General features: G+C 42.5%; 1 protein-coding gene across 1 annotated transcript in view; it reads left to right on the top strand.

Annotated features, from left to right (window-relative positions):
* Positions 1–8,504: 8,504 nt before the first annotated feature.
* Positions 8,505–14,031, top strand: part of baiap3 (BAI1 associated protein 3) — a gene marked incomplete at both ends in the record, with an annotated part of 28,675 nt that continues 23,148 nt past the window's right edge. Inside the window, one exon of the mRNA XM_083976601.1 lies at positions 8,505–8,641. Within this exon, the coding sequence (XP_083832727.1) occupies positions 8,505–8,641 (137 nt within the window). The remainder of the gene's footprint in view (positions 8,642–14,031) is intronic.

Below are 14,031 nucleotides of genomic sequence, written 5' to 3'. Positions count from 1 at the left end.
GTGTCTTATTCAGATTGATGTTGTTGCGTAAACTACGGAGGTGGCGTTATTGCTTCTGCATAAAGACTCAATGGATGTCTATTTTTGACAGTAGTGTTGCAGCTGGAGTGAATGTTTTCCGAGCGACAAAGGATGTATTATCCGCGCTATAATGAGAAAGGATTTGTGCCATTGTTTAAGTTTTATATTTTTGTGCTTGGCTGTCAGTGATTTCCGCCGCCTGGCTGCGCCGCAGACGCCCCTACACACAAAAGCTCGCAAACCCGTCAATTCCTGGGATTTTCTCTGGCAATCAATTTCCAAGCCAAAGTGCCTGTCATGTGCCTTGACAACACAAACCCCGCCGGGAGCTTTTGGGAGCTGACGACCAAGATGCACCGTGCTTTTCTTTGCTTGGATTAGAGCTGCCGTCTTATCTTCAGGTGCATAAAGTATAGGTCACACACACACAGCGACGTCTCCACCTTTTCACATCCAATCCACTGGAAAGCCTGTTAAAGATTTCGCTACAGAAGTGGCAGCGGCGTGATCCATTTAGCCCGTTTGCCTCTAAGGGGCCAGTCACATAACGGCGTTGATGGCCTCTGATGAGCCTCTTGGCTCTTGGTCTTTAAAGGCTGTGGTTCGTATCATCAGTGACACCCCAGAATAATCCACTTTGAGTTATGATTTGAGCGTGTATGTCCTCGGGCTGACGTGGTTAAATTAAGTCCAGGTGGACGGTGGATGCGGAGGTCAGGGTGTGCGGTTGATCCAATTACATAAACTGTCAGTGTCATCATTAAAGGTTAATATTTCCCTTTCATTTTGGAGACTCGGGAGGAATGCGGTGAATTAAATGCATTCCGCCAATTACACTGATGGTAAGACAAGGAAACATGGAAAATCATCATCTCTTCAGCCCTCCTCCTCTCCTTCTCCTCCTCCTCCTCCCTGTCCCTCCCTCGCTCTCTCCCTCCGTCCCGGCCCCTTTGAAACAAGCAACAACACTCGAGCGGATGAAGCTTTCACGCTCAGACAGACACCTGGAGAAGAGCTCAGCAATGAGAAAAAAGACTAATGACTCAGAAAGGTGTGTTACTGAGGACCACACACAAACGCTAATCTGGAGTGGGCTTGAAGCTGCTAATGAGCGGCGGCTGCAGAACACAGTGTAAAACCCTGTTGCTTCATTGATCGGCTACAGTATCTGTGGCTGTGTATACTTTTAGAGACAGGAGGGCAAAACAGGAAAGGAATGGGAAGTATAGGAGCAATAGTTCACACTGACACAAACTGAGATGATGTATAGATGGAGAATCATTTTCATATTCACCTGGATTACAGCTGTTTTTTTGTTGTTTTTTTATAGATGGTGTCGGACACAGTTGTGAAAGCGGGTAAAGGGTTCATGTTGACCTGTAGTGAGGGTTGTACTCCTCCACTCTGAACTGTGTGTATATGTAATGCTCCCCCCTGTTTGGCTGCGTTAAGGTGAACATATTATAACATCGAGGGTCTCTTTTTTTCAGCCTTTGTAGAATTCCATTTACCTGTATTTACCAGCTCCTTTTCCTCTGCTGTTACCATAGAGACACTCCATCCCTATCAGCAAGGCGCCTTTGGCTGCCGGGCTCATTGGCTCTCACAGGAGAGAGACGCTGGTGTGGTGAGCAAGTGTTTCCCTGGCACGACTTCGGCAACCAATGTAGCGAAAAAGGCATTTGCTTGGCTTTGACAATGTTTCCTTGGCAGCCGGCGCCACACCGGCGGTGGCACGTCGACCCGCTTTGTCACCGCGGGTTTGACGGCCGAGACGGAGTGAAATCCAGCTGGGAGACAACCACTCCTGTAATTGAAATGAGTTCACCTGGGAGACAGCTGCTCTGCGGTGTCTGTTAGCTGTCAACATGTTCGTAACCTACCAGGCTGCCGGTATAGTGGATATGATGTGATGCCTTAGCAGTTTTCTTTTTTCCTCTTCTTTTATTTGTTTTTTTTCCCCCTCGGTGTCACCATAGTTTGAAGTTGAAAAAGAGTTTCCCTTGTTTTAAGCCTTTGGGTTTTTCAGAGGCACGGCCGTTTAAAGATGTCATGAAGGGAGCACTGACCCTGTAACGCAAAGTCGCCCAGCAGAACACCAAATGAACAAACTCACCTCGCAAAACTGTGACCTTTGATGTTCCGTGACAAAGTGTACATCGATGCAGTTTTGTCTCAGCAAACAACCTGAAAACCTGTTGAATTTGGACTTTAGATACATACACTTTAAGAAGGGATGTGGAATGAAACTGAGTAAAGGTGACTCAAATCACTACTTAAATGGTAGTGCTTTAATGATCTTGGCCTTGGCTAATAACAGTTATAATAATAGTTATAATGATGATGAGAAATTGCCTCACTAAAACAAGACATATAGAATGACTCACTGGTTATAGAGTAACAAAAGACGGAAATTACAAAAGCATTATACTGTGTTATGTTATATGGGCTGTGTATGAGAAAATACAATTCATGGTGTTTGGCAAAAAGTCACCCACCCACCCGGCCACCACCCGTCTCGGTGAGTAATGCAAGCCTACTCTACCAACAGACCATATAAACATATCTAACATGAAAATATTTTGATTCTTGAATAAAGCACAGCAACGTGAGGAAGCCGCCAGTTGATTTTACATGTAAAAGCTGGAACAAACTGTATAAAGGACTTCAAAATGTGTTATATTAATAAGCAATTTTCATAAAGCTAAGAGATGTTCTGATGCAGGAAACTCATAAATCAAGTCTGAGGACAAATCTGACCCTTTTAGCAGCAGGTGAAAACAGTCTCTCTCTCTCTGCAGTTTACCCCCCTGCTGCTTTTTTTTATGTCTGTGCATAAATCCAAGTATCTAAACTTAGCCATTATACCTTCATGTTTATGACAGATTTCCCTGTGTAGGTCCAATGGAGATTGACAGCAGAGAGTGTCAACAACTCAGTCTCAAAGAGCCGAAGCTCTCTCAAGCCTGAGAGTGACAGTCGAAAAGCATACAAGTCTGCATCCATGCAGATAAACAGAAGGCTGCAAGAGGGATATGAAACTATTCCAATTCAACACCAGTTCACTTTTATTTATATGACAGTCCTAAGATAAGTTATCTCAGGGTATTTTTCATATACACGGTGCTCTTTACACTGTTATTTATAGAGACACAACATTTCCCCGTGAGCAACAGAGGTAAGAAAAAACTTCCTCTGAACCAGCGGAAACCTTGAGCTGAGAGACAGTTCCACTACATCATGTCAACTTTTCTATAAATCTGACTCTGCAGTTTGAAACTTTTCTGATTAGTGGTGCCTTTAGTGTTGGCTGGTAAAAAAGTAACTCTGTATAAAATGTGTCTTTCTTCTGATTAGTTTCAGGGAAGATATAATTGACAGCATTCTTAGTCTAATGTCAATTTCGTTTGGCAGCATATGAGGCGAGCCCACACTTTGGTGATGATGACTTCTAGCTGCAGACCAAACAAGAGAGGCTTATAAGGTCACTGATGATAAAAACGTGTTCATAAGACCAGAGGAGGCATAAGAAGAACACATCCTGCTGATGTCTGTGCTTCATTTTTTAACATTATCAACATGCTGAGACCGAGAGAGAGAGAGAGACTGTGTTCCAAAGAAATATCCAACAGCCTGTTTTCTTTAACTTGCTCCAGTTGGACACGCTGCTGTGACAGCTTTAATGGCTCTGGATCTGAACAAGCACTGATTTGGATAAATAAACCCTAAGTAGTTTTCATGTACCCAAATCCATCCTTCTCCTTTTTTTTCCCCAGCTCCTTTTTATTTAAGATTTCTCTTACATCATCAGTGGGTCCGGCAGAGTGGCACAGTGTACAATCACCGGAGTACAAACCGTGGTTCCTTGATCCGAGATAAATGGAAGGTGGTTTGTAAAAAGAGACGGAAGCAGCCCACAGGGAACATTTGCAGAGATGGAAAAAAAAAATCAGCCATTGTAATAAAAATCACTGAGGCCTTTTGAATAAATACGTTTTATTTTTATCCAAGAGAGCACACATGTTGAAAAAACACAGCTTGGTGAGTAACACTCCACGGTCAATTAAATCAAAAGCTAAAACAGTCATGGGTTTGAAGAGGGGAGCAGCCCATTAAAGCTTTCCACTCTGTCTTCTGTTATGACAATGACTTTAAATGTCTTCAGCTGACAGGGAAATGTGTCAGTATTACAGCATCTCTTCAAAATGGGAGTTACCGGAGGAGTTTTTTTTACTCGTTGCTGCAGTTTCCAAAGATAAAAGCAGTATCATTTTGATGTTACTGACTAACTTCAACTAATTATCCTTTTGATTAGGGGGACATTACAGTGATGGATCCACCATCATTTGTTCCCTAGCTTACATGCTGCACAGAAATAATTGGCACTTTTTTTAATAATCTAATGATGCACCCTTCAGTTACAGCACGGGACGGTTTTCATCATTGCTTTGTTTAGATTCTCTAGTGTTTTGCTGTTGTTACAAGATTAAGTAGAGTTTTTATTTTTGTATGAATCCCTCTGTTATGACACATGAGCCTGTCAGGTGGACTGTTTGATTTGATGCGTTCTGCGTTGTCACGCTGAACCATCACAGATTCAGACTCATTATGCAGCCAATGCAGCGTCATTTTTCCCCCAGCTGTAGACTTTGAACCACTTTGCCCTTAATGTTCCTGAATAATGACAGAGCAGCTGTGAGTTCTGGGTTGATTCTCTGCAAACCTCTCTTTAATGTACATCATTAATGAGCGAAAATGTGTGGACTGGAGCATCTTCTGGGTTGTTGCAGACGTTGTAGGATAGATAATGGCCACTTCACCCTCAGGGTAGAGAGACACGGCTTCGGAGCATAGGTCAGAGATGTTAATGGAAATATGATCAATACATGTGGATGTATGAGGCCCTCTACTCTGGTGTTAATATGAGGAGGTAGGTAGGGTCACGACCTGGGTCGAATTAGACATGAGTATAGAGAATGAAGGTTGAATGACATTCTTTTGAGGTTGTCCGTCCTTACATCCCCCCATTCTCATGGACACAACATATCCGTAGCGTCTTGACAGTTAACCTGGACTCACGGGGAAACCAATAAGATTTTGAAAATCAAAGGTCAAAGTTGTGGTGACCTCACAAAATATGGGTTTGGCTTCGCAAACATGATGCCTTGAGGGACTTTCTTCAAATTTGGTACAAATGTTTACCATGACTCAATGACTTACATTTTGATAAGTCATGAATGCAAGTGAGTCTCAGTTCAGCCTAGTACATGGATATTTGTAGACTGAATGAAATCTGAATGCACATCCACCAGCTTTGATTTGGAATGGGAAAGTGACATCTGTCATCTGTTATCACTGTCATTTTTGGGAAACACAAGAAATCGCCATCGTGTGAGGTAGAAATAGAAATCGCAACAGTTTCCACACTGGGGGCGTGTTGGAAATGACACTTTGATGATATCTGACAGGGAAGGAGTATCGACACTCGAGTCTAAATGAGTAAAGTGTGGATACTCCAAGTGGATAACAGATGTCAGCCTCCTGGATCGATAACATACTGTCTTTTGGCTCAGACGGTGAGGCAACTCGTACCGTGAGTTCCTGGCTTGTTCTCCGAGCTGGAGAGATCGACTGCACGCTGCTGCTCTCAGTTCAATTGGCCGGGAGCACAGGATGACAGACGCCAATATGTTTCATTTTTCTGGATTCCATTCGGTGCAAGCACTGTGTTTCAAAACGGGAAAACCTTCAAAAGCATCGTTTGGAAAAAACTAAATGAACGTCGCCTGTAAAATCAGCTCAGAGTCTGTTTCCACAAGCAGACGTAGCTAATTGTCCTCGGTTACAGTAAAGTTTGCTAATAACAGTGACTATTGTGTCTTTTACTGGGTGAATAGTGGGAACAAGCTCCCAGCCCACGGTTCATCGCTTCTTTTTCCACCCAGATGTACAGACGCCGGCTGTCAACTCTTGAAAGGAGTGTTTGACTGTCTGAGTCTGTCTGACTGTCCTCCGAAACAACTTCTCCGTCAATCAAATCCTCCCTCTTGTGTCCTTGTCAGTCTTTTTTTTTTTTTTTTTTGACTGCTCTGTCTCGTCCCTCCTTCGCTGTCGACACACAAAGACTCTCAGTCATGCAGGTTTTCACGAGAAGTTAAAATGCAGAAAACTGGACCAGAAGGGACAAAGGTGGTTGGATTGGATTGATCTGACAATAAGCTGCTCCACTCTTCTGCATGGTTATGGTTGCTAGGCAGACAGACGTGTGAGCATCCTTGAGTGTTTTGCTGCAGCAACTAGTCATTTAGGCGGTTAATGACCTTACTGTTGGATTTTCATTTTTACTGGTAATGAATAGTGACATTATTACACTGAAGACCATTACAGCCACAGCACCTTGACATGTTATGTTGCACTTTCAAAACCGATTCAGTTAATAAATGTATTGTAGAGTTAAGTGACTGACTTCACTATTGAAGCATAGATGTCCAGGCTTCTGCTGAGATTAAAAGGATTAACTACAAATAAAGGCTGACCTTTATAGGGGCATTACAGAAAAATAAATAATCACATGGCTCTTTAATTGTTCACATTGAATACAGTGTATTCCCATTGACCATTTTTACTAATGGGATACTTGGGCCTCTGTGGCTATCGAGCTGTGGTTATGGTTAACGGGCGGAAAGGAGCTGATTTGATGCTGCTGCTTGTAGTAAATAGTAAAGTTTCCTGCATTTGCATTTTTTCTCTACCCTTTTTCTTCATCCTTTTTTGCGAAAATGCAGTTTCATGAACTATCTTTGGGTTTTTTCATTCTCCGGCTCCTCTTCTGCGGGGGGAAGTACTGACAGAGCACAATATTGTTATGAGGTCATACTGTATAATTCAGTTTCACTTTAAAGACACCATGAAGCCAAAATGAGAGCTCACTTCATGGGCGAGTGGCTCGGAGAAAGGCGTCCTCGATCTCGACAAATCGCTTAGCAACACGGTGCCAATCTCTCGGAGGTCGTCAGATGGGCTCAATTTTCTAAATTCGTATTTCACAGTCACGCTAAGCAAAGTGTACCTTCCCCCTGCAAATGCTCAGATAATACTCTGTTAAACCGTACCAAAGTGAAAAGCCGACGTATGTGAAAATCTGCAAGACAGTAATGATTGGATGTCATTTTCTGAAATCTAATACCTGTATTTCAATATATCTTTTAGTTGCTGATATGAACATGTATGATTTATTATTTCACACATTGACTGATGGATTTTTGGTTCTTTTACAAGCAAAGATTTGCAGATGTACGCTTGTTTGCCTTTTAGCATTTGGATGATGCCCTCATGCCAATCGACTAGTGCAGTGGCCTCTTCTCCACTTCCGTGTGTGTTCTTGTGTAGCATCTTTAACATCAGTTGTTTGCGTAGTGATGTCGATACCTCCCTCAGTTGCTTCAGTGCAGCTCCTCTCCAGGTTCTTTAATGTTTCATCAGTTGAAACAGATGATTTGTGTCCAGCCAACCCCACGATTAAAAGCCAGGAACCACATTTAACTTCCACTGTGAGGAACTCAGCTTCTCTTTGTCTCTGTGCCACTAAATGATCCTAATTATTCAGTGAAACATTACAGCTTTGCAATTAATGTCAGTTACAACTTTACTGTTTGCACTCAGAGATTGAAAGTGTATATTACTTAATTAAGAGTTAATAAAAAGTATAATTTTATATCATGATGTTACTTTTCTTGCACAAGATGATACCGAATCTTTTACCAAATGAGCTCTTGCTCTGCAATTCTTTCCCACATACCACCTATATAGACTTTTGCATATCTTAATGTTCTCTGTTTTCAAATAACCTGAGCTGTTTTTTCCCACATATTCTGGGCATAGCTGTAGGATTCGTATATATAGAATGTCTTCTTTTTTTTACCCTGCAGAGGTTCCAGGTCTGTGATTAAAACACTTGGGAAACATTTCTAAACATAGCTCCTACTTTGCTCTATATTTTTCTTTCCATGTAATTGCAGTTTTTTTATGAAGTGGCTATTAGGCTGCTCTTTTAGCCCTCAGTGCATCTTGATTTGCATGTTCTTTTTTTTTTCTTCTTTTTTTTTACAAAGCCTGTCCCCAAAAGAATAAAGGTCAGGTGACTGTGAACCTACCGGACTAAAAAAGGTGGGAGATAAATTGCACACCCCGTAGCATAAGTGAGATGTAGACAGAAATAGAACAAACCTTCTGCCGAGGAAGAGTATAATTATGTTAAAAGAGCAAGAGGAGGAGGGGAGTGATTAGGCAGCTGATTAGAGCGAAAGAAATCCCCCCAACAACTGTATTTCTACTTTCATAAACACAATCCACACAGCTGATATTAGATGTATTTTGACTCACAATCCTAGAATAGAGCTTTTTTTCCAATCAGCCTCTGGCAGCTGAGTCTTGATTGTTTGCTCTTTTTTGTGTTTTTTCCCCCCCCCCAACAGTGAAACGCCATGACGACGCTGCTGGACCTGAAGAGTAGTGTGCTGCGGCAGGTGCAGAGGAGCCAGTCGCTGAGGAGCCGCAGGGAGCCGGCGCCGCCCACCGCCAGCAGCCCCCTCACACACTGTCCTGAACCGTTACCTCGCAGGTGAGTCCGTGGTTTATTGTTTATCACAGGATCCTCGTCAGTCCTTACAATGCAGCTCAGGAGGGCGTCCAGGAGCACATTCACACACAGGTAACTGGTCTAACTGCTTTCCACGAGTCTTTCAGAAGAAGGTGCCTCATGCTGTTTCCTTTTAAACAGGAACTATGCAAGATTTTGACCTTAACTATGCAACATTTTTACCTTAATTAAACGGCTTTGCAGTAATTGTGATGGTTAAATAAATGACTTGTAACCTGTTATGAGGGAGACGGAGGCTCTCTGCCTTCCACCTAGCATCTCTGGGTTGAAAACTAACCTTGCAAGTTCAGTGCCTCCGCCCCGCCCCCGGTGTCCTAGATCTCCTTTCGGTGGCACCACGACACAAACGCGCCCCATGACCCCTAATCTCTTCTTTATGACAGTTAAGACTACACAAATATACACATTGTAACGCATATATGATAAATAACGTTACCCACCATTCCATAGATTACTTTCTCGCCGGCATTGTTGAAAACAAATGCACATGGCCGGGAGGAGGGTTAGCAAAACAACGGAAAAGCAACCGGACTTGCATAGTTCCCCTTTAATATAAATAATTTTTCTGAGATTTCCATCCTTTCATCCATTAGCTTTGCCCGACAGACAACCTCACACACTCATATAACACCTATGGACAATTTACCTAACCAACTAACCTCAATCAACCTAATAGTCCATGTATTTGGACTATCAGGGAGGACGCTGGAAAGAACCCACACAGTCTCAGGAAGAGCAATGACACCCAAAAATGCTCCCAGGCCCAGGGATCCAATGAAGATCCCTTTTTACTGTGACATGACAATGCCCTCCCTTTACTGAGGTTTTATGTCTGTAAATACTCAGCTCGAACCCATTAGATATAAGGTCATGATGTACTTTCTGCTTTTACTTTTAGATAACCCTCGGAGACGAGACATGAATTAAAGCTGCGCTCGAGTTTGAGGAAAAAGCAGGAGGGATGCTGTTTATCAATGTGTAACTGTTTGTGGAAACATAGTGTCTGGCTACAGTTAATATTTATTTGAGTGTTGCCATTTAGGACAAGTAATGGCTTTGATAATGAGGGGCTGTTTACAGGAAATTAAATCACAGTCAGTGCACCTCAGAAAAATAATGACAGCCTTTAAAAAAGAAAAAAGGAAGCACATGCCCACAAGCAATAATTCTTGCCTGTTATTCATTTATATCCACTGGCCGTCCCGCTGAAGCCACAGGTCATCATTTCTTTTCGACCAAGTGTTTTTAATGTGGTTGGCATTTATTCCACAGTTGTGACTTGCTGGGTGGAGGCCAAGCGCAAGCTGCCCCAAACCCCCCCACCCCCGACACCCCGAAGGACACATCAACCTCACTATTACATGCACAGTCAGGCTCTGAAGGGAACACAAATGCTGCTTTCTTGTATATCAGTTTACACCACATGGTTTCATGTCCACGTGTCGCCTTGAACATACGAGCGCACCGCGGAACAGCACGCCGCTGTTTGAACGATAGAGACAACTTCATGCATCACACATCAGAAGCGCTAATCGCCTTACACATGTTTATGGACGTGTTTCTGTCTCGGACTGTGGAAACACACATCAAAGTTATGTGTACAGGGGATTAGATGAGTCTGTGCACATCAAAAATACAGCAACACGCATTCTAGTAACTCGCACACAAAGCAAAACACACATGTACAGCAGGAGGAACCAAAGAAACGTATGGTACTCTCAGGAAACCTAACTTGTACGATTTAGAAACATTAATGAACCCAATTTTTCTGGTACATTGAACTGAAACACCTGGAAAATTTCAAGAAAACTGATGTATTTAGATTAGATGATATGTAATTAATGTTATTTTAAATAAATAAACCCACAAGCTCTTAATATGACCTCACATGACTTTCTCCTTTGCTCCTGTTTTAATTAATATTATAGCCAGAGATAGCCCATCAATAAAACTGTAACAATTGGTTGTAATCACAGAAACAGATGGCCACCCACAGACTGTGAGGCTCAGAGCGGGCTGCTTCACCACTGCCGTCTAGGCAGAGCCCACTAAACTGTTTATACAAAACTGTGCATGTGTGGAGCGTAGAGTTCGCTGCATGCCAGCTTGTAGCAAACATAAGGTCACCCACCTGTCACTCAAACTGACCACACCCTCTCTCATGCCAGGACTATCAGTCTTAATTAAAATAAAATGGGCGAGTTATATATACAGGTTTACTGGTGTACAGTTGTCATGGTGAAGGACATTAGCTTTTTTTTTTGCACCTGGCTGTAAACAAGTTTATTTGTAGTTGGACATTTTAACTCTTTCGCGACCACTGACGAGTAAACTCGTCACAGCCTGCCGAACGTTCACGACCATTGACGAGTTAACTCGTCAAAACCGTTTTTTTTACAGATTACGATAATAGACACTCTGAGGTACCCTGTGTGTGAATATGGTAGTCCTCTGATATGTAAAACTGTTTTAAACTACAATCGAAACATAATGTTTTTTATAAACTGTGTGATCTTGGTTTTGTTTGAGTAATCGGTCTCCACTCTCCTTGAATGCTGCTCTGGGGACAGCGTGCAGCACTGTGCGGCTGTCGGCTACAGTGTTGCGACTTTCTCGCTGATTCTGGCGACTTTCCAAACCCTCTTGGCGACTTTTTTTTTTGACAAAAGCGACCGACGACAAATCTGGCGACTTTTTCCGGTGCTGGAGACTCGGATCTGAAAGCACGTTATCACTGCTGTTTTCACCGTGCAGCGAGCGCTGTGCAGCGGGTGCTGTGACTGGCCGCCCCTGCCCCAGAGCACCCACCGGCGGCCAGTCACACAGCAGTGTCACGGAGCTGCTGCGCTGCAGCCAGAGACCCACACCGCTGCACTCCACGCTGCCACACCCCCCACATTTGCCTACAAATATATTTATTTAGCCGTAGAAATGATTTGGGAGACATGCCACACTGCAGAGTACCGGTAAAATGAGCCGATTGCCACTTGACACAAAAGTGCATTTTTCTCTGAAACTAGCTCCGTTTTTGGAGAAACCCAGCTCTCTTCTTCTACTTCGTACTCATGAACGAAACGGCGGAAAAACTCGCCGTTTTTTCGAGGAGCACGTTGGAAAGTCACTCTTCAACCACGTGAAAACCGTTTGTTTCTAGGTGATGTACAGAGTTCGGTTCGACGTGAGAAAAAGGTAAACAAATAGCCAAAAACATGTGGTCCGGAGCGGATGTGCTGAGGAATTAGTGTGGTCGCGAAAGAGTTAACATGGGGACGGACTCACCTTTGGAGCTGCCATCTAGTGGCCGGTGTAGGAACTGCAGTTTTTAGCGCTTGTTGGGTTGGGAATGGTTTTTTTTATAGGATTTTCTGACATTTTATTTAACAATAACGAACATTTTGAAAATAGTTGTTTGTTGTAGCCCTGCATTTGGCAAACTTTCATCTTCCAAACGGGCCGTGCACAGTCAAATGATCTCAGCTGGGCATGTAAAGATGTCTGCCTCTTAGATAGATTGTGTCAATACTAATTCTTCTGACTGCATAATGTAAATGAAATGAATGTTAACAGTTCTGGTTTACTCTAGATTTTACTTTCAGACATAAGACATAACTCACAATGGCATATTGACATAAGACATATAGAAGAAAAAAAAACAATAAAGCTACATTTCTTAATCTAAATGTTCAGTTCTTTCACCACACTTGACTGATCTGCTCTCTGTTTATCTTTTATGTTTCGTTATATGTTCATGTAAGTCTTTGTACACATGCAGTGTACTGTATGTTTGGCTTGTATTTGTATTAATTTGCATAAGCTAAATGACCTTTATGTATGTATGTTTGTATCTAATGTATTTGTGTATATGTACTGTACAAAATGTGTCATAAGTACTGTATGTTATTAGTCTCTGTTATTGTCTGTTACACGTTAAGTTTTCTTCTATAATGTTGTGTAATGTCTTGATTTGTGTCTCGTGTCACCCTCTCTCTGCTCTTGGAGAATAAACACAACTCAACACATTTTCTACCTCGGTCTGAATCTTGCCTGATACTTCCCAACATTTACAGCATTTTATTTTTTGTTGAAGGTTTTGTAGGGGACGCAGGTAAAATAAATCACATGTTGTTGTTTTTTCTGGCTTGTTTTGAAGCTTCATCTGAAGCCAAAAGTAATAGTATGAACCTGAGGTTTCTATAGCAACCTAAACACAGGCCGCTGCCACAACGTGAACTTGTACTTGTAATGACAACCATGTCTATTTTTAACATGGAAGATAACCTCAGATGCTGTGTTGAACACTGATCATTCTTGGATTTGGAAGATCAACGTTAGACTACAGAGAGCCTCTAGGGACATTTTTCATCTATCTATCTATATTTATTTAACGCGTGTTATTAACACTGTCTCGGTATGATTTATTGATTTATCATTTTAATTGTATTTTTTGATGCCGTTGCTCCAGCAGGACCCCGTTTGTGTTCTTCATTAAAGCGTGATTTGAACTGTCAGTATCTCACCTTTTTCTCATTTCCCATGCCAGCTCCCTGGTGCTGCAGCCCTCACACTGAGTCTCAGTCGTGCACACACCCTGAGCGCTCATCATTAGAGGCAGGCTGTTGATCTTTGTTATCCGTTCAGACTGCTGCTCGCCCGCCTGCACTCTCACTTTAATTGAGAATTTGCAAATGAGGCCGTGTAGATTCGGGCTCTGTTCGGCCCACTGTTGTTGACCCAGTATTGCAGTCGGCTGTCAGAGCCGAGCTCCCTGAGCACAGACCGGCACACTGGAGGTGAACTTTTGAACTCGTTTGAGCGAATTATGCTTTTACCTCGATGTGAGTGGGGTGTTAAGTCTGTGGAAATTCACAGACACTGTCAGGGAGAAGCTTCACCAGATCCATAGAGATTTATATGCAGATGAATGTTTTGGTTTGTTATTGTCTGGTTATTCCACTTGCATCTTTATCAACAACGGTGAACTTCTATCTCACGCTTCACTTCACTGGGCTTTGAGTCGTGAGCTTGCTGCAGTGCCATTAATGGATTTGACTCCTCACTGTCGCTGTGGCGAAGCTCTAATTTTTTAATTAATGCAGGGAAACGCAATCAATTTAGAATGACATTAAACGGAAACCCCAAATGCACATGCAGTTACAGTCATTAGTGGTATTAATATTATGAATTTCAATGAGGCTGATGTTATTCCATAACAAACCTACTGAAAAAAAAGCAAAAAAAACAACGTCTGTGTGCATGTCTTTAGTAGTTTCTTGATATAGCTCCCTTCTCTGTTGCCAAAGGCCTTTTTCAGTGGCGGATTTACTGAGTTTTGATACTTAGCGCCAGCCAAG

This window comes from Trachurus trachurus (assembly GCF_905171665.1).
Source record: "Trachurus trachurus genome assembly, chromosome: 8".
Lineage (NCBI taxonomy): Eukaryota > Metazoa > Chordata > Actinopteri > Carangiformes > Carangidae > Trachurus > Trachurus trachurus.
Note: the sequence above shows the minus strand (reverse complement) of the source record. Positions and strands in the feature narration are given on the sequence as shown.